This window comes from Stegodyphus dumicola, chromosome 10 (genome assembly GCF_044657685.1).
Source record: "Stegodyphus dumicola isolate Sdum_Otavi_A_Nest chromosome 10, ASM4465768v1".
Lineage (NCBI taxonomy): Eukaryota > Metazoa > Arthropoda > Arachnida > Araneae > Eresidae > Stegodyphus > Stegodyphus dumicola.
Window position 1 is genome coordinate 116,117,107 of NC_140777.1, and position 25,830 is coordinate 116,142,936.

At 32.7% G+C, this 25,830-nt stretch overlaps 2 protein-coding genes across 4 annotated transcripts in view; one reads left to right on the forward strand and one right to left on the reverse strand.

Moving 5' to 3' along the window:
* The window catches only part of LOC118186626 (uncharacterized), a 195,615-nt gene extending 187,139 nt beyond the window's left edge, over positions 1-8,476 (reverse strand). The window contains exon 1 of the mRNA XM_085825410.1: positions 8,457-8,476. The gene's annotated coding sequence lies outside the window, so the exon portion shown is untranslated. The remainder of the gene's footprint in view (positions 1-8,456) is intronic.
* LOC118199392 (uncharacterized) overlaps positions 6,383-25,830 on the forward strand; it is a 61,384-nt gene continuing 41,936 nt past the window's right edge. Inside the window, exons 1-3 of one of the 3 annotated variants that reach the window (XM_035371238.2) lie at positions 6,383-6,609; positions 12,688-12,928; positions 24,152-25,019. In XM_035371238.2, coding sequence (XP_035227129.2) covers positions 6,585-6,609; positions 12,688-12,928; positions 24,152-25,019 — 1,134 coding nt within the window. In that variant the 5' untranslated portion in view covers positions 6,383-6,584. Of the gene's footprint in view, positions 6,610-12,687; positions 12,929-13,023; positions 14,128-24,151; positions 25,020-25,830 lie in introns of those variants that run through there. The other 2 variants (XM_035371239.2, XM_035371240.2) reach the window with 2 other exon arrangements.

A 25,830-nucleotide genomic window follows, 5' to 3' on the forward strand; every position in this document is an offset into this window, starting at 1 on the left:
TCCTGCATAGCTTTCTCTTAAAACACAGAAAATTATAATAATTGTATTTATAATTCTACTAAAATTACCTATCTGAGTACAAAATTCGTAACAATATAATTTTAAAATGCTGGAATTAAAGTCGTTTATCTGAAATAAATTTAGAGTTCTAATTTATTTCCATAATTCAGGGGTTTCAAATAACAAATGCAAGGGAAAACAATCTGGATGAAATGGTAAAATAAAAATGGAAATATAAATTGTATACTCTTGTAAGGATTCATTTATTTTTAACTAACCAGGTATTTTATGTTCAACAGCTTTACTCTCCTTATTTTTCCCATTTTCCAGCTTTTATAAAAAAAAAAACTCAAACTATGGAGAAGAAAATTGAATGAAGGTACAAGCACAGGTTGTTTTTTAATATCGCAGCAATTATTTACGTCATATTATCTTCATCTTTCTCGAGATATGAAAACCATGTTTGAAGTTCACTTATCACAAATAATTATCTGGTTTAATAAATACTTTCAAAATGAAAATTTCGATAGGTTTGCATGCATTCAAGATCCATTTAACATTAGTGCTCCGTCCAAGATCCATTTAACATGAGTGCTGAATTTACTTCTGTGGAAGATGAGAATCTTATCGAGTTACCTTGCAACAACAGTTTGAAAGCAAAATTCGGTAGCATGGAATCTATAGAATTTTGGATTTCAATAAAAGATGAATATCCTTTCTAAATGATAAGGCTCAGAGGATTTTAATTCCATTTTCGACATCATATTTGTGCGAAGATGGGTTTTCGGCTGTCGCTGAAATGAAAAGCAAGCATAGAGCAAAAATCAATGTGAAAAAGAAAATGAGGGTGGACAGGTCCACTTTAATTCCCAATTTGAGAAAATGTGTAGTGATTTTCAGGCTCATCCATCACATTAATTATTAATTTAATGTTAGTAAAATTAAAAATGTTAAATAATAAAAATACACGAGGTTTATTTATTTTTATCTTTTATTTACGATTAATCATACTTTTACTTGAGGTAGGGAGCCGTGGCAAAATTTTAATTGAAAAAAGTCGCAGCGACTCAAAAGTTTGGGAAGCACTGCATTATTACATAATAAATATTATAATGCTTTTGAAAGCAAGAACATTACATAATTCAAATTATAATTAAGCAAGAAAATTACATAGTTCAAATTGTTCTTTAAAAAATCCCTAGCATAATTTTGTTAATAATATACAAATAATAGCATATTAATTATTGAAAAATCAGTAATTTCTTATTATGTTTACTACGTGCATTTTTGGCCTTCGAAGATTGAAAACAGGAATTTAAGTGGGTTGAGCCTCAACAGTAGAAAGATGCATGTTAAGATGATTGCACAATATTTCAAAACAGATGGGAATGTATATTTTACGATACAATACAAAATTCGAAATCCGGACCATCAGCTAAAAAAAAAAAATCTGATGTGTACACCACATGACTTCCTTGTACGGCAAGGATGTCAAACTCGCGGCTCACAACAAATATTTTTGTGGCCCGGCCAATATATCGGCAAATAATAATATATAATAATAAAATAACATATCGACGAAGAAAAAAAATGAAATGTTTACTGCTAAGTAATTAACGATAATTTATTCAGTGTTGTTAGATTACTCACAGCGAGCTGACACACACACTACTTAAATTACAAATGCGTGTGAGTAGCTTGCGTTCAGCTACCTTCGGCTTTTGGGGGACACGTGCACTCAGAACTTGTACGCATCCCCCGATAGCCGAATGTGGCCGAACTCATGGTCTCAGTTTTCCAATCATAGTTTTGTACGATATATTGGTGCATGCATGTGCATGCACTTTGCTTTATTATTAATTATTACTTAATTCATATTGTTACGGATTTCATAGTTATTTATTTATTTAGTTTTTTTTATTTAGAATTGTAATTATATTTGCTTCATGTTGCCTTAGCAACGCAGACGATTTTTGAAAAGACAGCTGCGTTGGAAGGTTAAAAATAGAACAGCGCGTGCATTTAATACCTAATAAATAAATATCTCGTAATTGCTGTTGCCATCCACAAAAATCCAGATATTTATAGATGTTTCCAGTATATTCGAGAAATTAATTATAAAGCTTATAAAAGCCGAGAACAAACAACTCATCTCAGTAGTAGCTGTAGTTCTAGCGAACTTTTGTTTACTTAATGCTGTGATTGATTTGTAGCGTTTTCGCTGTGAGATAGAATTAGTTTCTCTGTTTTGAATTGATTTTTGATAAACGTTTGACATTTTGTGATATTGTTAGAATATTTTTGAAGAAATGTTTCAGCATTTTGATTTATCTCTTGTGGAAAGAATACATTTTTGTTAACTTTTTAACGTTAACCGTGTTTATTCCAGCCCTTTGTATTCAGTATGTCTATATCAAAACCAAGTGGTAGTAAAATTAAACGAAAAATCGCTGACGAACATAGAATATTCCAAGTAAAATGGGAATTAGAATATTTTTGCTGTGAAATAAAAAATAAAATAATCTGCTTGATATGTAATAATACTATTAATGTACCAAAGTTATATAATATTAAACGTCATTACGAACAACACAAATCGAAATGTAACAATTACGAAGGATTAATGAGAGAAGAAAAGTTGAAAGAGCTCAAGTTAGGAGTGAAAGAGCAACAGTCCATGTTTAGTAAAGTATTGCAAGAAAGTGAAGCGGCGGTACATGCAAGCTACGTCTTGTCCGAGTTGATAGCTAAACATTCGAAGCCTTTTACTGACGGTAATTTCATCAAGGAATGCCTAATGAAAGCTGGAGAAATTGTTTGTCTTGGAAATGTGAAGGCTTTTCAATCAATTTCATTGTCTCGAAATACAGTTGCGGAAAGATTTACTGATTTAGCCGCGAATTTAAGTGCTCAGATCAAAGCAAAATCATCTAGTTTCGAAAGTTTCTCCATTGCCTGTGACAAGAGCACGGACATTGGTGGCAAAGCTCAATTAGCAGTGTTTCTTCGTTCTTGTGACAAGAATTTTAACATTTTTGAGGAATTACTGGAACTAATACCGAAGCCTGGACCGGGAAAAACAAGGGCTTCGTAGCATTACTAAGGAAAAAACTTAGTGAAATTCACGGTTCAAACATTCATCATATGCATTGTATTATACATCAAGAAGTTCTATGCTCGAAAGTAATAAATATGGAGAAAACGCTAAATACAAGGTTGTTTTTACGATTTTGATTAATATGGAGAATGTTTTGTCATATATAAAAAAAGTTATAAATTTTATAAGATCTCGAGGTTTAAATCAGCGTCAGTTCATTGCTTTCTTAAGTGAGTTAGATAGTGAATATTCGGGTTTGTCCTACTATACCGAGGTACATTGGTTATCTTGCTCCAAGATTCTCAAACAATTCTGGGATTTGAAAGAAGAAATATGTCAGTTTTTAAAAACGAAAAATCAAGACGTAAGTTTGTTTTACGATCCAATATGGATACAAGATTTATCTTTCTTGGTTGATATAACCAAACACTTAACCGATTTAAATTTATCGTTACAAGGAAAAGATCATATCATTACGAACATGTTTGACATAATTAAAGCATTCAAATGTCAACTAGTTCTTTGGGAAAAACAATTTAAAAATGAAGATTTGACGCACTTCCCGACGTGCAGCATGAACAAATCAAGTTTAGATGATACTTGTTCGTATCAAAAATACGCAGAAAAAATTGCAAATTTAACAACTGAATTTGAAACGAGGTTTAATGATTTTAGTTCCCTCGAAGAAATTTTTTTTTCGTTTTCTTCGATTTTCTCAATAAGTATTGACTCAGTACCCAGCCATATGCAAATGGAGATGATCGAGATTCAATGCAACTCAAATTTGAAAGCAAAATTCATTGAAGTGGGCGTGCCTGAATTTTACAAATATTTACCAGCCAGGTTTGAAAATACTCGAAAATTCGCATATGAAATTATTTCCATGTTTGGTAGCACTTATCGGTGCGAGCAGTTATTTTCAGTCATGAAAGGTAATAAGTCTCTTATTAGAAACCGTATTAATGATGCTCACTTTGGGTCAGCGTTGAAAGTTATCATTGCAAACAAAATTTCTCCCGAAATAGGAAAGATGATAGCAGAGAAGAGATGTCAAGTATCAGGACGTAAACATTAAATTTTTCTTGTTCTTTTCGATATATATATATATATTTATTATTGTATTATTCGAAATAAATCTACGTTTGTATGAATATTGATTTTTTTTTTTTTTTTTTTTTTCGGCCCGCCTAAAGTTAAATCTTGTTTGCTTGGCCCAAGTGTACCTATGAGTTTGACATCCCTGTTGTACGGAATATTAAATTATACGCATTTTTTCTTGCATTTCATTTAAACTTATTAGATTGAATTAAACCTACTTCGCCGACACCGCATAAACCGCAATAGAATAAATGCATTCTTTAAAATACACTTTGTTTACCATATCTCTGGCGCTAGTCTCTGGCGCTAGGTTCACTTAAAAGTATTATATTTCGTTCATATTATAACTCAGAATGCACAAAATTTATATCCTTTAAAGAATTATCTAATCGTTGCCACATGTTCTATTCAAATACTATAATAAAGCTAGAACGATGTATAAAAGAAATTAAGCAAACAAAACAAAAAAGAAACAGTTTTTCACAGACGACTGAGTATTTCTCATTCAATTAATTCAGTTTTCACTTCGCGACAAGGCAAAAATACATAAAACCTAAAAATATCTGTATTAAAAATTACGAAGTAAATCTTAAACGCTCATTTCCTCGAAAAAATTCCAGAAAGGATTAAGCATGATTTAAATAATAAATGAAGGTGTTATCTTTGTTGTTGCGAAGCTAAGTTTCTCTAGATTGGCAACAAATCCACTATCCTGCTGTTTCAAATGTAAACAAGAGCAATGGCCGCCATCAAAAACATTATTAGAATTCGTGGCACTTAAACAATTTTAAAATTGTTGATAATTCTAAAAATATTGCATACAGATTTACTAAAGGCATAAAAACCTTAACCGGAAGATAAGAACAACATAATTCAATCATTTTTAAAGCAAAAGATGTACAATTTACAAACACATAAGAGTAAAGAAACTGAGATCACTCAGCCGGGTAACAGAGTGGATATATAAATATATTTATATACGCTTGGTGAGGCCGATTGCAACCAAAATACGAGGTGCACATTTACATGTTATAGCAGTCCTATATACAAAATTTCAACGTTCTGAGGTTACTCGTTTTTGAGTTATGCGAGATACGTACGTACACACGTACGTACATATGTTCGTACAGACGCCACGAAAAATTCTCTTCAGAATTCATTTTAAAGCAGTTTTATAATTTTTTTGGAGGAAAAGAGTGTTTTATTCTGTCCTTACGTACATATATCACGGAAATACATCGTTAAATTGCATTTGAAAGAGGTCAAATGGGATATTTTCGTTGAAATATGCTGCCTGAAACTTTTCGCGATTACGATACTTCCTTTTTATTTCGTACAACGAAGTAAAAAAAAAAAAATAAAAATAAAAATAAAATAAAATAAAAAAAAATCTGAAAGGCTTCAGATATTAATGGTCGCCCAAAAGGGTTTGTTAAGGTTTTTACACTCTCGCTGAGCTCGCAGTTTATCAGTCAATTCTTGCACTCACTCCTGCTAATCTTCTCTCTGCCCCGGAGATTACTGGGGCGAGCCAGCAGAAGGGGTAACGCGACTTCCAGACTAGGGGTTTTTCAAGTAGCGGCCTCATTCTTCTTGGTCTCTAGCCCGGGAAGTGGTGACCCTGGAAAGTTAGTTCCATGTTAGGAGACAAAAGAGAGTTCATATTTTAAAGTCCGCTTTCATAAAGTGGGCTTCCATGGACGTTGAGGCAGACGGAATTATTAATTTCTCTGGGAGTTTTTGACTTATACCCCCCCGGCCTAATACAGAAACTAGAGGGCAATCCATTTATTATTGAGCTACTAGTAATAATTATCCACAGAATTAATTTTCCTCTCTCGGATAATATTAAAATCTCTATCGAATAATATTAAAATTCACAAGTAGTATATATCTTCTTATTCAGGCCTGCCTGCACTTTTGGTGTCCTAGGTAATCATTACAGTTGACGTTCCTTATGAATTAATAATTCTCGGGCAAATATACCTCTATTAGTTATTGCTTGTAAAAATAATTTAGCTAGCGCGCAAAGACGCCACTTCTGTTCCCCGAACTTGGAGTAGTCCTGCTTTATATCTTCGATTTTCTTGTCAAACCTCTGAATAAATGCTGATTCCCCTCACAGCGCTAATAAGAACATGGACGATAGATGGCGGTAGTGTATCACAACCACAACGCAATGAACCTAATGTGAAACTCCCATATCTGTAGTAAGCATAAAAAGTTCAACGTTCGGCCAAAAGGAAACGAGGGGAGTATTCTAACAATGGGGGTTTGCTTATTTTATGTAATAAATTAATTAAAAAACTGTTTCCTCTGCTAAAGTTGTTTATTAGAGTTCTTAAAAATAAAAATTGCTTCTGGGATATAAAAGGAACAAAGCCTGATAATGGATCACATGTCTAATAAGTCAGGTGAGCTTTCAACAGTTATTCGTTTTCATTACTCAGATTATTGAATACCATTACTTACAGTCGTTGCTTGATATGTTTGCTATGTATAATCTTATTCATATGCAAGTTTTCTCGTTACTGATTGATGAATTTTACGATTGTTCATTATAATGTCTTCGACTGTGTAGTATTCGCAGTAAATATGTGAAAGTAATATTTACGTGCTTCGTCTGAACATATCGACTTACTAGCTATGTATTGATTTGAATGCGCCTTGTCAACACTAAGAGAACGGGTTGCAGCCTTTGAAAACCTCGTTAGGATTCCTCTGCAGTATGCCAAACAAATTTATTTTCAAATGTATGAAAAAAGAATCTTTAGTCTCATGTAAATTTAAAATTTTAAAAAAAGTGGGGCTTAAAAATATTTTTTTAAAAAGAGGTTTTTAAAAATTAAGCTTTAATTTAAAATTCACATAATAATTAAAGAAATAAAAGAAGAAAAATAATTTACTATACAGTATTATTCGAGAAAGAGATGGAATAATCTTTTTTACAGATTTCACCTACAATCCCGAATAATAAATAAATTACCTTTTTATATTCCGAACAATAAAAGCATGGGGAGGGCTTGATAAATTTATAAAGATAATGGCTTATACTATTGAGAATGCAATGATACGAACAGATTTCGTTACTTCTGCCCATTCATTTGCCATTCGTGATTGTAGATGAATTTTGTAAAGAGAATCATTTAGTTTTTTTCCCATTATCCTTTAATTTCATTTAAGTGTTTGAGTGTTAAATAAAAGTTTATCTTAAAAAAAAACCTCTTTTTTAAATTAAATTTTTTTTTATCATTTTAATCTCAATGACAAGTTATCAATTAAATTATGCAAGTGAAAAATCGTTTTCAACACTGTAATTACTGTTTTACTTCCTACATTTCTGTTACGTAAAACATCGATTTACATCGAGTTTGATGACAGCGATGAGTTGCAAGGATTTTGCCAAGAAATCAGAAATTATGTTAAAAGTCTCATATGAACTTCATGGGAAATTTTTTTTCACACTCTCTCTGATGGTACAAACAATAAATTACGAGAATTTTAGTTTGCTTGGTAAACGAAGATATGTACGAAAAATTGATTCAGCATTATTTTAAAACATCTAAATTCAAATTTTGTGAACATTGCTTCACCGCATCATATTGTCATGGACAGTAAGTGTGTGTGCAAATTTTGATCTCCATATCTTTTCAACAAATAGTTTATAAATCGACAGCAAAATTTTGACAGTTTTGATATATACGATGAAGAAATTAAGTAAAAACTCTTAAAAGTGCAGCTGGTTTGAAACTCGCATACTTAATATAGTTTATCATTCTTGTTTTAATACAGGACGTTTGAGCTTTTAAAGTTTAAAATCTTTATAACAGATACATTTTTGCGTTTTAGGATTTTAAAATGCCATAAAAATATAATATGTTCTGTAATAAAATTAAGAAAATAAACTTTTAAAACGAAAAAAGTCGATTGCTAAGTTTTGACCACAACGGCAAACTCCATGAACGAGTTTAAAAATGAATAACATTCTAAAAAGACATCTATTGAATATTTTCCATCATTGTTGCTTTAAAAGAGGGAGAAGAGTTTGTTTTATAAAGCTTTCAAATTTCAACTTTTCATAACGGATAAATTTTAATGCTTAATTTTTAATGTCCCATAAAAGATTATAATACTACGAACCGCAATAAATTTTTTTAAAAAAATCAACTTTTAAACTGAAATGCTGAGAAAAATATATATAAACTTATAAACTAGAAAGAATTATAAATGACAGATTACATTAAAAAAATGTTGAACTTACTTATTCTTAAAACGTAAACCTATTTGTACAGAAGGTGATAAGAATCATGGACCTTATACGAGATAGAGTAATCCAGTGGGCGGAGCGCGCGTCACCTGCATGTCCGCAAGAAGGAGTAGAGACGATCTAAGTTTACTTTAACACTGAAACCTATGACGTTTGTATCGCATAACTGTTTTTATTATTAAATGTCATACGTTGTATTAAGTGATGAGATTATGAAAGTCACAGTTTTTCGAATAAGATTTAATACATCTCTTTAAAGCACTTTTTACTGCATTTTGCTCATTTTTTCCACGCGTAATTCTTGTATAAACATCTTTTAGTTTGGTAAAACGGTAAAAACTCTAAACTCAAAATTTATGAACTTGCGTTTGGGTACAAATAAAGTAAAATTAAATAAAATTGATTGAACCTAACACTACAAGACGATCATTTATTTGATTATATGATCATTAGTTTTTAACATTACAAGATGATCATAAGATGATTATTTATTTTAATTATTCATAAAATTAGGAGCATAAACTTTTCTGACTATAATGAAAAAAAGAAAGAGAATCTAGAAGCACTCAGATCTTATATTACGCCCAAAGGGACTTTTTTTAGCGTTTTGTGTGTTACCTTTATTTATTGAATATCATGTTCTTCGCATGTAAACCTCATAAAGCTCAATTCAACAGCAATATCACAAAATATTTGAAAACAGCATAGCTTTAGAATTTCCGCGCTGGAGATGAAAATGTTATTTTTCGTACAGTGTTGTCATTACTCGTTTTAAACTCGCTGAGTTTGTTAAACAAAAATTCGTTAAAGTTTTAATAATTATGAAATGGATTAAAACAAATTCGAAATTCGGCAGTCTAGGTGCCTATGTTCGGGTGGAGGTTAACGTTATTCAAAATTTGATGGCTCTAGATACGGTCCTTTTTCACAGTGCGAGAAACATACATGTATTCATGCAGATTCTTCATTATTTAATTTCTTTAAATATAATACAGGGCGATAATATTTGGCGGCAACTATTTGCAAAGTGAAACGTACAAGTATATTGAACAGCGCAAAATGCCGTTTCGAAACAAATAGCCTTTCTGTGCTACTGCCCCTTTGAGAGAATCAATTTAATTCACAGTAAATAAAAAAAATCTTATACGGAACTTGAAATAAATTTTAAAAAATAATCACTATAAAATACTAGTATAATTAATTATTACAGTTAAAAATACAATTTTAACATCAGAATAAATATATAAAAATTATTAAGGTGTTAAAAGTGTTTATCACTATGCTGTATTATGAAATATAATTGAAGTAAAATCCCTTTATAAAAATTATGCTTTAATATTCACCTATAATTTTAAAAAAAGCAGCGCAATTTAGAAGTTTAAACAAAAACTTTCAAAATTTCATTTTTAGGTATTTTAGTATTTTTTACTTATACAACAATAAAAAGCATAAAAATTGTAAGAGAAAATTGTTTGTTTGAAATTTCCTATTAGTTCATATTTAATATATTATTTCCTAAAAGTAGTAGTTACAAATTTCCTTACAGCATAGGAATACATTTTTATATATTGAAATTTTAAAATCATGTACGTCAAATAGTCGAAAAAAAAATCAAGCGATATTCGAAAATTCGCAAAAAATTAACTTCTAATTTTCATTCGAAAAATTTTCTCCGCTCTATTCAATGGTGCAAATAGTAAAGTTCTAAAATTTTAAATTTGGTCATTAAACGAAGGTATGTGCTAAAAATTGTTTAATTATTAAATAAAAACATCTGGAGTTTTGAAAAAATGCTTCAGCACATTGCATTGCCTTCGACAAACAGTGTGTGTGCAAGATTTGAACTTGATTGCATAGCAGGAAGTATGTTAAAAATCGATGGTAAAATTCCAACCATAAAGAATTAAAAAAAAGCTTGTTTTTTAATAACCGGGCGCTCAACCATTAGACTTGTACCACTACAAATGGCCGGAAGTGGTGGCCATTTCATTATGGAAGCGCCTATTGGATGGCCACCTTTGCCGCCTATGAAGAGACGAACAGTTACAACCGTGCCTTCTTTGGGATTCGAGCCCAGGCCCATCGCTACGACAGTGCGGGTCCGGCTGGGCGGCATTAAATAAACGCTTAGAATAGGAATATCATGACGAGAGAAAACGTATCAGGTGACTATTAAGAGTGCAGCTTTACATGTTAGCTGATTCTGCAGCTTTTCTGTATTAATCTCGCACTTTCTGAAGTATATCATAAAGATCATTTATCTAATTTGCAGTTAAACCTAATGTTAAATATGTCTGCTATTCCTGAATTCTTCTTTCGCGTGGCAGTCCCATTACTCTTATTTATCCCAGCGTTGGGTTTTTTAGTTATGACAAAACTCACGAAGTCTGTCTGCCTGAGGGGAGGGATGCCTTCATGGAGTACTGTCTAAGGGAAACTGGCTCGCATACGCGTTATACATGGAGAAAACCACGAAAATGAGCATGCAGCCAACCCGTTTGGCTGGATTAGTAACCGCTTGGCCGCTGGAAGTCTTATCTCTGACGCAAGCCTGAAAGCTTAGAGTGCGGTCGCATATTTCAAGATTAGATAACGTGACAAATGTAAGACAAGTTTTATAATTTCAAAATGTCGTCTAGCTCCATTGAAGAAAATGACTTTGCGGCTATTATAACTATTAGGAAACTTGATTTCCGAACGATTGTCTCATTACACACGTTCCGCGTTTTCTTCATTGAACGAAAGTGACATTTACTTAAACGATTCAACGATATGTCTGTATTGGATTAGAAGTGTCGCAAACGGTTGGAAGTAATTTGTCAGCAACAGAGTGTTGGAAATCAAAGAAAAGTCGAATCCATCAAATTGGAATTTTTGCAACGGAAAATTGAATTCAGCAGATAAACTTGCTAGAGGTATGTGTGCACGTTCTGTAATTATTGATGAAACATGGCGGAGACGTCCCTCGTGGCTAATAGAAGTTGACACTCTAAACAGTGGAAAAATACCGAATGCTTATATTAATACATTAAAAGCAGAAAAGGAGAGAAAAAAAGAGCTGTATTGCTTTCCAACATATATTGAACTTGTCAATGGCTTGTAAAATTTGCACCGATACAGCGACTTACCTAAAGTTCTTCGAATCACTGCATACGTCCCACGGTTTGTTAATAACTGTAAGATTTTAAAAAAGGATTTCAGAAAGTTTGAAGGAACACGAACTGCAGAAGAACTTGCGAGTGCTGAACGCTATTGGATTCATTTTATACATGGAAGTGAGTTTGAAAAGAATTACATTAAATTGACAAGAAAGGAATCACTTAGTTACAATTCCCAACTATATTGTCTAAACCCGATCGTAACAGCAGAAGAATTCTTATGTCTTGGTGGTAGATTACAACGTTCTAATTTTCAGTTTCAAGAAAAGCATCCGTGGATTATTCTTAGAAAATCTAGATTCACTAAATTGCTGATTAAAAGAGAACACGAGAACTTGCTTCATTTGTTGGTGTTTCAGATACACTCACCCAAACTCGAGAATATTATTAGACCATCCCAGGCAGACAAACTGAAAATCGTGCTTGAATAACTGTTCAGTTTGCAGGAAATTTAAGGCTAAAAAGGGCACTCGAGTAATTGCCGCTGAAAGAAGCTTGGAGGCGTAGTATTGCCGTCAGAAGAAGAAAGTTTCTTGTAGGTTTAGTGTAAGGAGTTAACAAATAATATCTCTGGATTAGCGGGCTGGGACTGTACTAATTTCAGTGTCATATTTAATTTAGAATAAAAAAAATAATATTAAACCAGGCAATAACGAAAATAAAGGGGAACGGGAAAATAATTAACAGTGAGCACAAAGTAGGGAAGTTGAAATTGTCCTTGATTGACACCGGTCTTAAAATGAAATTACAAGCAGAAGGTAAGGTTAATTTCTGGACCTCAGGTACCAGTGAAAAAGGATTATAGTGAACTGTGTGATGGTATTTGAAAAGTTATAATCATGTTTGCTTTTACGTATTTATGTAAGAAAGGGTTTTCATCCCTAACTCAAATAAAAAAAGAAAAAAAAAAAAAAAAACTACAGGAATGGACTTGGTTGCATGCATCAATCTCAGACTTAAGTTTACCACCACACATTCAAATACAGAACAACTGTGCAAGAATCGAAATTTTAAAATTAGTTTTTATCTGTTATCTTTTGTATTCATTTTCGTTTGTACTTTTTTAGGTAATGTTCATACTGATCCGAAGGATAGCATCGAGAGCTCAATTAGACGGCTATATGAAAATAATTTTTTGACAGATGTAGAGTTCCGAATTTCTAGTAATGAGTCTATCACCATAATACGTGCACACAAACTTCTTTTAGTATGCAGAAGCGCTGTTTTAGAAGATATACTTTACAAGGATAAACAAACAACAGTCTCTGTGTCTGACACTGGATTACTGGGAATCCAGCAGATGCTAAGGTATGTTCTTCAATGTAAGTTTTAAAATTCGATGAAGTGATGAAATTTCAGTTTAGGTCTAGATCATCCTCGTTCGGATAATTAAATATTCACTGCTCGTCAAATTTAAAAGATAATTTGAAAAACGTATGCTAACTGAATAATGTTTTTAACTGCTGTCCAATGATGTAATTATTTATATTAATTATCTTAAACTAACCTCAAAATTAGATTTCTAGGCATATGTTAGCGCATGAAATATGCAAATTAGATGACGTAAAGATGTCGCACAATAAAGCCTATTGGAATTTGGGCGTAATGTGGTTTTCTAATGACAAGTTAGTGATCAGTATTCATTTGTTATGCCTCAAAGGTATTGATTGGAAGTGCAAAAGAAGAGGTTAATTTGTAGACAGGAGGGGAAAGATCTGAATATCCCTGAGTGTTACATCAAGAACTTAGAACTGTTTTTAAGCAGGAAATCAGTTAGAAGACAGCCTGGTCAGGGACGCAAAGAACAACAATTACGTACGAAGACCGTTTTCTGCCAATGCTGGCTTGAAATAACTGTGAAGCGATTACAACACACCAAATTTTAGGCCTGAAGGCTGTCACAGAAATTCAAATCAGCTATTCATTTGCTATAAGAAGGCTTCAAACGATTGAGTTTTATATAAGAAAAATCTGGTTTATATCCCACTCACTTAATCGTACAAAACGGCCCGTTTATAGGCATGTTATCGTCAACAGAGACAAGAAGATACTGTTTGCCAATGTGTCTAGATACTTCTGAACAGTTATTCTAAATGCTTTTTGATTGGGAAGAATCGACAGCAGTTTTTCTTAGTTTATGAGAGATCTCATTTCTGTGGAAGCAGTTTCATCGTTTGAGGTGGAATATTTAAACCTACCTCATCGAGCTATATTTCTCTAATAGAGGTTCTGCAATCGGTCACAAATATATAGACGAAGTCTTGGAAATCAATGTAAGGTTATTTAAATATGCTGTTGGATAAGAAGTTGTACTGCATTAATGCCAATCTAATGGAAAGCGACGAGAGAACAAAAGTCACGCCGCGCAAGAAACAAGTAAACGTTGGCTGTCAAAGCTAGGTTACGAAGTTGTGATCTTTCAGCACGTGAGCAGCAAATGGTCTGATAAAATTATCTTCTGGAATGGTTTGCTAACTAAGGACTTCTGAAAATTTGCAGTATGACAAGTAAGTCCAGTTTTGCATTTACAATTCTTCTCAGAATATTATTCCGTACTACTGAAGGTTGTGGAAGTCTGTTTTACATATCTAAACTATTCCAAACCCTCAACGTAAATAGTTTCCAGTCTAATTTGCATCTTGATGAAGGCTACGGAAAGAAGAAGTTATAGTAATTAAGTCATAATAATTGGTTAATTAACATACAATACATTACAGAGTGCCCATGCACCTCCAAAACAGGTTAGATAATTTTTAAATCATCTTTAAATATTCGTAAATTTGATTTTAAATTCAGCATTTTAAGATTAATCAACAGGGAGACACAGCAATTCATGTAAAGCAATGCTTTTACCCAAACTGGTTTTAATCATTTTTAAGCAAGCAGCAGCTAATTTTATTCCTTTTTATATCCTTTAGATTAGACGAGTATATGGCGATTATGTGGAGCATCCGGTTAACCAAAATTCGTTTACTAGTTTAATACACTAGACCTAACCCTCGATTTACACGGTACTCGTGTTACACGGTTTAAAAATTAATGGATTTCAAAAACTTGGTAAAAATGTATATTCGGCTGCATATGCGCAAATACGTATATTTGATGTCATTTTTGAATCTCATTCTTTTGGTAATACTGCTGGCAAAAATGGATAGGGATTTCCCGTGTTGTAAAAGGGGAATCCCCGTAGTATATATATATATATATATGTATTTCACAACAATAAAGCTATTTGTTTCATGTGAACGAGTGCAGTATCAGTATTTTAGCAGCAAAGCTTACATCATTTTTATCTGCATATTTGAATGTTTAGATTAAGTATGATTTCAACATTTATATTTTTTGTGGCATTTTTATAGTTTACGCAGATTTTTTTAAAAGTTTTATAATGCCAAAAGATTTGAAAAGAACATCAAATAAAAAGAAAAGTTATTTTAGAAACAAAAATTAAAATATTAGATTGTCTACGTAATAGAGAAAGAGTAACAGATGTTGCTAAATTTTATTCCTTGAATGAAGCCACAATAAAGACAATTAGAAAAAATGAAGACTATTAAAAAAGTGTAGCAGCTGGAATTTGGAGCAGTAAGAGCACAATTTCATATGTAAGAGATGATTTAGAATGGAAAATATAGAAAAGGAATTAGTGATACGGATAGAAGCCCAAAATCAAAAACGGATTCCAATTGATACTAATGCTGTTACAAATAAGGCTTTAAAAATTTATAAAACACTTAAGAATCAGTCACCGTCGACTTCGTCAGATGAAAAAAAAAAGGTATCTTTTTTCGAAAGAGACTTTTAGAGATTGAAACAAAGACATTCTTTACATAATCTAAGACTGAAAGAAGAATGTGCATCTACTGATTCGGATGAAGCTCAACAACAAAATTTGCTGAAATCATTGCCGCCAACTCCTTCTGATCAGATCTTCAATTCTGAAGTGTCCAGGTTGTTCTGGGGGAAAAAAAAATGCCTAAAAGAACCTGTTTAGCTAAAGCTTGCAAATCAGCTAGTGGTGATAAAGTAGCGAAAAGTCGCATACCAATTCTTTTCTGTTGCAACGCTTCAGGCGATTATATTATGAAACTGTTGTATAGATAACTGTTTGATCGCGTTATAAAAAAACCAGGTGAATTATTTTTATTTTAATGCTTTAATTTTGGGGAAAAACAGATGCTTCTAAGAATATTATTTAGCTTCAAAGAATATTATTTATTTTCCTTTTATTTGCAATTTTTGTCCAAGTTTTGATTCAGCGTGAAAAGAAGCAGGGAAAGAAGTCGATTTTGCTAAGTCATGATTTTCGCGGGTTGTTTCCTCATTTAGAATGTTCGAGAACAAATTTCTTTTGTGCAATTGACCTTTAGGATCAGAGTCGTAGCTAGGGCAGGGATAAATAGAAAGGGCTAGCTCATTTCTTTGTTCGACTCCTCGCCGACGCGAGCCTAATGGGGAAAATTAACAGGCAGTCATCTGACATCACTGTGATGCCACCTGTTCTGATTTTCCGCGTTTAAAATTGTAGTTTCATTCAGCTGCGAGACGATTTTCTAGAGGTTACATATCGTAAATTAATTTTAATCATATATATATCTGTTTTCTAATAATGTATATATTTAAAATAATTTATATATATGTAATTTTAGTCAGTTTTTATTTTAAATTCTATATTGTAAAGTACCATTTACGTAATATGGCTTTTTGCGCTGTAGTAACTTGTCGTAGCATTTACAGAAGTACGAAAGGATGAGATATTTTATTTCATGGGACCAAAGGATCCAAATGAGGTTTTGCTTTTGACGAAAGAATGGATACACAAATGTCAAAGACAAGATTTTATTAATGCGAAGAGCGGAAAATCTGCAGCGGACATTTTCTATGCAGTGTTTATGAAGATGATATGAAAAATCGCTTGTTTGGATAGCCACAAAAAGAAACTGTTGAAATGGAATGCTGTGCCGAAAGTAAATTATGATGACAATAATAAATCGAAATTGATGATGACAATACAGTCAAAAGTCGTTAATCCGGACTCGTCGGGACTTTGGCGATTCCGGATTATCGATTTTTCCGGATTATAGATCATCAGTTTAAATCTCGTAAGATGGCATGCAGAAATTCTAAAATTAAAAATATGAAACCGTAATTTATGAAATAAAGAACAATTATGATCTAAAGGGTATCAAAATTTGCAAAAAGAAAAAGCTTAATATTTATTTGTTTACTTTATTAAACATTTCTTTCAATGTAAGTTGTTTTAAGTTTTGCTTCGTTTCATGTGATAATACTTTCTCTTTAATTCTATTAAACAGACATAATTTCTTGTTCAGTTACAAAGTTCCGCTGTTCAAGTCCTATAATTGCTGTGGCAAGAACACCGACTAATTTGTCAATCGAAATTTTTTCGTTTTCAATAACCTCTGTTACTTTTCTTCGCTATCGGAAGCGAATTATAATGACGAGAAACTTGTTTTAAATCATATCAAAGACGGAGCAAATCGAGATGAAATACTACATTTGGTAAGGAATTATAAGCCAAATAAAATAAAACATCTGCGCTGAAGATAAGGATAGTGCTGACAAATCAACTTCCAATTCATTACGCGCCCGCCGTTGCGTTCCCCCCGCCGAGCAGCGTGAAATTGATAAACAGATTTCGGATTTCAAAACATACTTTCGCTTTAGATCCTTTACATATTAACAAATATATATCGGAAATTCTATTTGATATAATCGAAAGTTTAAGCTTACTTTTATAAAATTGCTCTTACAGCCTGCAAAAAATAATAAGCCGGATCCAATTCGAAAATTTAAGGAACAACGCAATCATCAACATTAACTGAAATAGATAATTAGATAATTTTAGCTTATACGTCTATTATACATAAAACGCGCACGCGAAAACGTATTCTGCACTTGGGCACACTCATATGCGCAGTCGTAAAAGATCTTACGCGCACGCGTAAACGCTTATGCGCATGTGTCAACGCGGCGCATGCGCAGAAAGTTTTTAGTTTTGAGGTCCGGATTATAGATCATTCCGAATTATGGGTGTCCGAATTAACGACTTTTGACTGTAGTAAATCAAATTTTAATGATTTTGAAATAAAACTCACAAATGAAAATATAGATATTCCTGAATGCCCTAAGTTTAAGGATAAACAAGAATGCATTGATAATTTGAAGAACAAAATAATATCCTTAGAAAATTGTATTAAAGTATTGAAAAATAGAGAAAAGAAAAATTTTAGAATGTTTGTTCAGCGGCAAAGAAGGTGGACGACATCTAGACAGAAATTGGTATCAGAAATTAAAATCTCAAATAGCGAAATTTGGGGGGGGGGAAGCACAAATCGGAGAATTTGAAAAAATGTCTAAAGCCTATTTTTATAAAGACGCAGATTAATGTATTACTGAAAAAGAAGGAAAAATTCAGGTGGACTAGTGAAGATATTTCACGTTGCATTGTCATAAGAGCTCTGTCATCTTAAAGCTATGATTTTTGGAAAAAAAAAATTAAGAAAAAAAAAACTGGAATATCTTTACCTAGTGTTAGCAAATTAAAGAAATGGTGCGCTAAATTTTAGTGTAGTTCAAGAATTCAAAGTGATGTTCTTACTCTGAAGAAGGAAAGAGGCGAATATTTGTATTCTGTAGAAAAAATATGCGTTCTCAGTTTTGACGAAATGCATATAGATTGAAAACTCTACTATGACTCTAAACTGGACCAAGTTCTCGGTTCTTTTCAAAATGTGCAGTTTGTTTTAATCAGAGGTCTCATTTCGCGCTCTGCCTCAAATTACTGAGAAACCACGTTTTAGGTAAAGGATTTGTTTTAGAAGATGGAACTGTTTTAAATTTTGTTATTATTAAAGAGGTTTTAAAAAGAGATTGAGAAGAAATCAAATTATGTCACAAACTAAAACCGAATTATTTAATGGTCAAGGAAAACGAGAGGCAAAAAGTCGCTCCAGAGAAAACATTATTTTCAAAAAGTACCGCAAAATGTATACTGTACCCCACAGGAAATCAAAAAGTATCTGACTTCTATGAGTTAATCGATAATATCTTCGGTATTATGAATAGTACCAACAAGAATAACAAGTATTTAACAAACTAATTTTGTTAAGTACTTGTTAAAGTTATTCTTATTGTATCCTTTGTAACTAATTGTTGATTAGATTTTGTGCTGAATTAGCATTCTAGATAAAATATAATAGTATAAAACATTAAAGTAATTGGCATAAAAAGACTTGCTTCCTTTACTCACACTTTTAAAAAATTAAATAACTGTATTAGGTACTCTGAGTAAAGCTGTTTTGTCAAAATTAAGGTAACAATCTTACATACATTTATTTAATTGTAATATAGATATAAGTATAAATTACAAAATTATTTAAAAAAATTATTATATTGAATCGGAAGAGAATTATAACAATGTAAAATTTACAATTAGGCAAAAAATCAAACGTAGGTTAGCAGAAATGTTGCCATATATGTCATATATGTTTAAAACTATGTCAATGTAAAATTGTTTTTTGAGTAAATTTAAATAGCTGCTAGAAATACTACTTAGATACTGCTTAGAAGCAGTATAAAAATTCTCTCAGTTCACATGCAGATAAAGAAATGATTAGCAATAAACGTTCATTAAATAAAAAACCTGCAAATAAAAATTGAAAAAAACCCACGGAACTTTATGTTAAAAGAGTAGCACATTTTATCTATTATTTTAAAATTGAATAAGTATTATTAAATTTTTTAATGGTTCAGTCTAAAATGCATAAAGCAGTAACATTGTCTCTTCCAATTTATAGCTATCTTTCACACACAGCTCATTTCAAACGCTGGTTCAAAATCGCTAATTTTCAAGCTGTGAATTGCATCTGCGCGCTCAGTGTCATCATGACTACGTCATCACTTCTCACTTTCTGCTTCAGAGGGAAAAACTCTATGAGCTAGCCCTTCTCTTCTAAGTCCTGAGCTAGGGTTTTCAGCGCCCAGGGACAACTGAAGATTTCGCGCGCCCTACTGCTTGCCAAGGATAGAAAACATTTAATTCTAAAATGTTGTAACATCAGTTTGACGCCCCTTGGATTCTAATTGTAACTAATTGTTGCCCCGCCGCCGCTTGCCCCCCTCTAGCTACGCCCCTGTTTAGGATAGGAAGTACGTGAGAGGAGGGGTCAGAGGTTGCCACTTAAGTCATCTGGGTTTGGCGATCGGGGTGGAGGGTCCAGTCTTTGGCTAAGTGAAGAGGGGCGCGCATGTGTGATCACCCTTATTTTTGTCATTTAGGGGTTGAGACGTAGATTTTAGTCCCAAATAGGGGGCGATAAATGAAGCCGTTATGGGAGCCCGTGTTTATGAAGGAGACGAAGAAGAATTCGAGTTTGAATCACTTTTTGACTAAGACTTGGACTTTGAACTTGCTCTTGGGATGAACGGTAAAAAAAAAAAAAAAAAAAAAAAAAAAAAAAAAAAAAAAAAAGAACAAAATGTAGAGGCCTGCTAGATTTGCTTCCTGCGGGGAGCGGCAAATATGCTCCCCGGCCGCGCGTCTCGCTAAAATGCGAGAATGAAAGGTAAATGAACGAATTCTCCTGGAAAATGAAAGATCTGAATTATAGACTGTAGTCTTGTATTTTTTCAGTTTTGATCTGGTGGAATTAGACATGTATTACGGGAGGTCATCTGCAAAAGGAGCAGGGAGCGACTAATATTCTCTCGCCAGCTTGTGTGAACTAAATTTTCGTTTCCTGTTGTTGAAACGAACTTGAAATCATCGTGAACTTCTTTTTTTCAATATCGTAGAAGAATGAAAGTCTGCTCCAGCGTTCCGTTGGTTTCTTAACTTAATAGCTACCTTTTCCCCAGAGATGTGACTTCCAGTGTGGAAAATTTTCCTCGATGGAAAAATCAGTTACCCGGACGCGTGTTTCGCCAAAAATGCGAGAAATGAGCTATGCAAAGCCAGGAAGATGTCCTCTGAACATCGAAGGGCAACCGATGGAAGGAATTTGTTTAGCGTGGACTGATGAAAAACCTGCTTTAGCCGTTCTCTAAAATGCCTAGCTTTATTGTCTACGTTTTCCTTGGTGGAGCTGAGAGTCTAGGCCGACAGCCGTGCGATGCAAGCTGTTCTCTTGTTTCCAGTGTGAAAACGTTTCTGCCACGGACACTAGTTGCAGGCGTTCACATCGTTTTAGTTTTCTTCCAAGGGATGTGGTTATTCCGTGAAAGCGAGGTCGCACCAGTCTTTCCAAGGCCCTTTTCAAGTCTTCTAAATAACAGATAATTTATTATTATTATTATTATTGTTATCAATTTTTTCTATGAACTTTTAGGAATTTGGACTTCATACTTAAATTGAATCTCTAAATTAATCCTAAATGGTTGAAAATTGTCTCCCCTTTCCCCTTCTTAATTGACCGAGACAAACAGGAAAATCTTAAGTTAATTGTGCTGTAAAAATATAGTTTGTTTCTTGTGAAATCATCCTTAGTATAGATGTTGAATTTCAGATAATGTGGTTTTTTTTTCCATCCTAGGATGTACTGCAGTAGTTCTGGTTAAAGTTAAATTTAATGGGTCATAAAGTGAATTCTGAGACTAATTTCATTAAGTTAATTGAAAAAAAAATGAAATTTGTAAATCCTTGATTTAAATGTGTAAATGATATAAATTGATTAGTTCACATGTGTAACTGAAATAAGAAAATTGAGTATCGATTACCAAGAATGTGAAATTTAATTTTAATTGTTGAGGAATTTGAATAAACATGTATTTTAATCTGGAAATCTTTTTTCATTGTTTTCCTTATATCTATTTATGTGTTTCCTTATATGTATATTGCATTTTACCTCTTGTTTATCCGAGCCTCTCACGGCACGGTCCCGGATGCATTTACACAACGCAATGCAGATAATTTCACTTGTACGATCACGAAAAATATTGAAATTAACTAACTCTTAAGAGTTTGTTTTCAGTTTGGTAGTTAGTTAATTACGGCTTCACCAGTGTCTGTTTCTGTATCGGTGTTTACTTTTAGATGTCGATATGGAAACAGAACAAAACAATTGGTTATTAACAGATCAAAAACACCTTGCTCATTTAAAGGAATAACCTTCCCGTTTATTGGATGGCTAATAAAAAAGCGTGATCATATCAAAGTCACTGCCATAGCTTTCAATGAATGGTTTTATAACATGTTTGCTCCAAATGTCAAAAATTATTTAAATAGAAAGGGATTGCCTTTTAAGGCTCTTCTATTAATTGATAATGCATCTGTCATACTCAATATTTACAACACGAAAATGAAAAGTCTTTTTACCAAAGAATGCAACTTTCTTATTACAGCCGTTAGATGAAGGAATAATTTCAACTTTTAAGGCATTGTATATCAAGCAAGCCTTCAGGTATATTTTAAAACAAATGGAGAATGATGAATCTCTTACTCTTATGGATGCTTGTAAGAAATTTACAATCTTACACAAAGAAATTTACAAGATTGTGTTTAGCATGTTGGACTGTCATATACTGAGATTAAACAATCAACGCTGAACGCATGCTGGAAATCAATATGGCTGGATGCTGCTAAAGATGAGAAAGATAGATTACCTTTAGAGCATGAATATTCTCAGATCACTAAATTGGCCCAAACTATAGGAGGAGAAGGTTTTGGGAATTTAGCTCAGGCAGATATTAAAGAAATAATGGCTAATAAAGAACTAAACGAGGATGAGTTAGTTAATATGATTCATAAAACCAGTAAACATGATGAAGACATTAATTCTGATGAAGAGCAATCTGAACCAGTTGCGTTCACAGTAAGAGTCATTAGCGTAGGACTTGAATTGGAAAGAAAATTAGGTAATGATTCTTTACAATATGACACGAATGTTGAACGAGCTCTCGGATTCCAACGGGAGCTTAGTAAGTGCTTAAATCAATATGAGGCTGTTTACAAAGATTAGGAAAAAGAACCTAGGCAATTGTTAATTACGGATTTCACTACTCAAGTCTTGTCGATCCGAGATTTCCCGAATTCGTCAACCATGAAGCAGAATCTCATCAAGAACGCTCAAATGATGAAAGTGACATCATACCAATTAAGAAGAAAAGAATAATTTTTTGAAATAATAATTTTTTGAAATAAATAATTTTTTGAATAATTTGATTTTTTGTTCATGAAATAATTTTTTGAATGATCGTATATTTTCCTAATGTAAAATAAATTAAATATGTATTTCTATTAGCTGCATATATTTGTTATTTTAGGAACGAAATATAACTTTATTTATTGTAAGGTGTCTTACTTCTGTTTTCTGTAATTAAATAACTAAATTATGCATATTTAACGTGTTTTTCGTTTTACACGGTTTTACATAGCAAAATCCAAGATTTCGGTTTACAGCGATTTCCGTACGATTTTGTATGGAACCTATCTACCGTGTAAATCGAGGGATAGGTGTATTATAAAAAAATCTTCACTAAAATATGTGTTACAGTATGCTGTCAAAAATCATCAAAATATAAATGCATTAGAAAGTTTATAGCTGATTAAAATTATTTTTATTATTTTAAATCTTCCACAGGCTACAGAAAGGAATTTATGAACATGATGCTGGCTACGAAACTGATTTAAATTCATTTCCGATCAGCTGAATGTCATTATGCATTTTGATCACTGGGCAAGTTTCAGTTGCTATTAAAAAAACAGTATTTTTGAAATTAAAAGCAATTAGATATGGCTTAAGAAAAAGCTAAAGAATTTAAAAAAAAATATTAAATAATTTGCAATCTCAAAATTTCAGATTACAGTTACAAATCTGAAAATCACAGACCTTGAAGGATTTATCATTAAAGTTCAAAAATTTAAATAAAGACATTTACAAAATGTAAACAACACAGGATTATAGATTGTTCTTGACATGCAGGTTTTACCTTCATGCCTAAAACAATTTTAAGTTAGGTAGATGTACTAGACCTGATAGTTTAAAAGTTAATTGCCCAGCAGTTAATGCTATAGAATATAAAATATTATATCTAAAATGAGCTGTTTGTTTAACAATATTAGATAATCTGTGGTGTTATTTAGTCATAAATCAATAAGACCTGGAGACGTATGCCTTTATTTCATAAAGATTTGATTATTCAATACATTTATTACTGCACTAGATCGCTTACGAACTAGTCTTCTAACGTGTCGAATGGCAATATTTTCCATTTTGCCAGGACATAAAATCCGCAAACTGAAAACAGTAATTCTTTGAAGCAATTTTCTTATGGAAGCGTTTAATAAAATAAATCAAAATTAGTAAGGAAAGTAATATCATTCCTAATGGAATCACAGTTTCTGTAAGAGTTAAATGTGTTCATAAAAAAAGTTACTTGAAAAAGCTAACTAAAATACACAAATTTAATTAACTTTCCAGTTATGTTCTTTAGTTTTATTTTAATCAGAATTACTTATTTTTTATGGTTTTATTTTTTAATTCCTTGATTAACTTATTTGAATTTTAACAGGTACGTTTATTTTGGAGATCTAATCAATTACACTGCGACTGGCCTTCAACAAGCTTGGCAAGCATCAGTGAAATTCGGTATAAAACCATTAGAAGATCTGTCCTTTTCAAATTTACAACAAATTCACATCAACGCAGAAAATGTGTGTGAAGTTCTGGAAACTGCGCTCTTTATGAGACAAGAAGAAACTCGACAGAAATGTCTGAAGATCGTAGCTAAAGATACCGAAGCAGTCTTGAATTCTGTTTCTTTTATGCACTCTAATTTTGAGACAGCACTTTGTATATTCCAACTGCGTGATATGAACATCAGTAGCGAAGCTTATCTTTTGCGCGCTGCAATTGAATGGCTTCAGCGGAACGACTATAATCAAAATTCCGTCGAGAGAGAAAGATTGCTTTCCGCCATAGAAATAATGTGCTTACAAAGAGATGAGTTTCTGGAAGTCGTGAAAACTTTCCCATCCTTTTTCAGTGACTGTGAAATAACAAGCATTATTTTAAATATTCTAAATTGTAACGCTCGAGAATTACCAAATTTTTGCAAGATTAAAAACATCAAAAGAAGAACTGCAAATTCCGAGTTTAAGCCTTACACACCAGAATTTAATGAAAATACCACACAAACAACAATTTGTACAACGGAAAATACTGCGCAAACATCAGTTCTTACAAGAGAAAGAGGCACGCAAACATCATTTCCTGCTAGTAAAAATGATAGTCAAACATCTACTCATGCAAGAGACACCACCTCGCAAACAACAAAGCTTGAAAAGCAAATCTCAAGACAAACTGCCAACCGTACAAGGAAAGCATCCACACAAACTTTAAGTTTTGCAAGTGAAAGCGCTACACAAACAACAGATCTTGTAAGTAAAAATCTCTTTGCAAATGAAAGTGTTATGTAATTTTTTTGTAATGTCAAATCCAAGTATTGGTAACCCTCTCTATACAAAAGTTCACTTTTACGATAGCCAAGTAGCCACTTCTCGGTCACCGAAAAAGTTACTATAGTATACCTTTTCTGAGAACTCAGAGAAACCCCAAGAGTATTTTCGCGTTACGGAAAAAAGGATTAAGATTATGTAAATTACGAGAATGAATGCGAGAGCTATGCGCCAGAGCAGAGGGATCCCTCTATAGATTACATTTTAAGGGAGCTGACTCGTATTCATGTTATACGTGACGAAACGCATTTTGTTATAAATTTTGCAATACTAAAATATAACTTTAATTTTCGCTCTCACCTGTCTATACTTAAAGAACTAACTCACTTGTGAAAAGAAATTCCTGTGAAAAATCCGTATCCTTTCATACACAGCTTTCGTCGAGAGTTTGTAGGGTTCTGCTCTAAGCTTGTCTCATTGTTCTGCAGACTCTACTAGATTGGAAGAGTTATCGCTTTAGTCTGAACTGACAAAGACATAAGAAGGTTAAAATAACCTTATTATTTAACTTTTAACAGTTGAACCTCTGCCACTTGCGTCAGAGCCTAATTAAGAGCTTCAGAGTCCTTAAGCACTTAAAAGATTATGGTGCCCCATCATATGTTTTTCTTCATTCCTTTTTTCTTGGTTTTGGTTTAACTGCACCATGCATTCCATGGTAAAACCGGCAATGGGAAATATTTTGGTGCCCTTTTTTTTTCTGAACACCCTCAGACCTTTGTTTTTTCGTGGT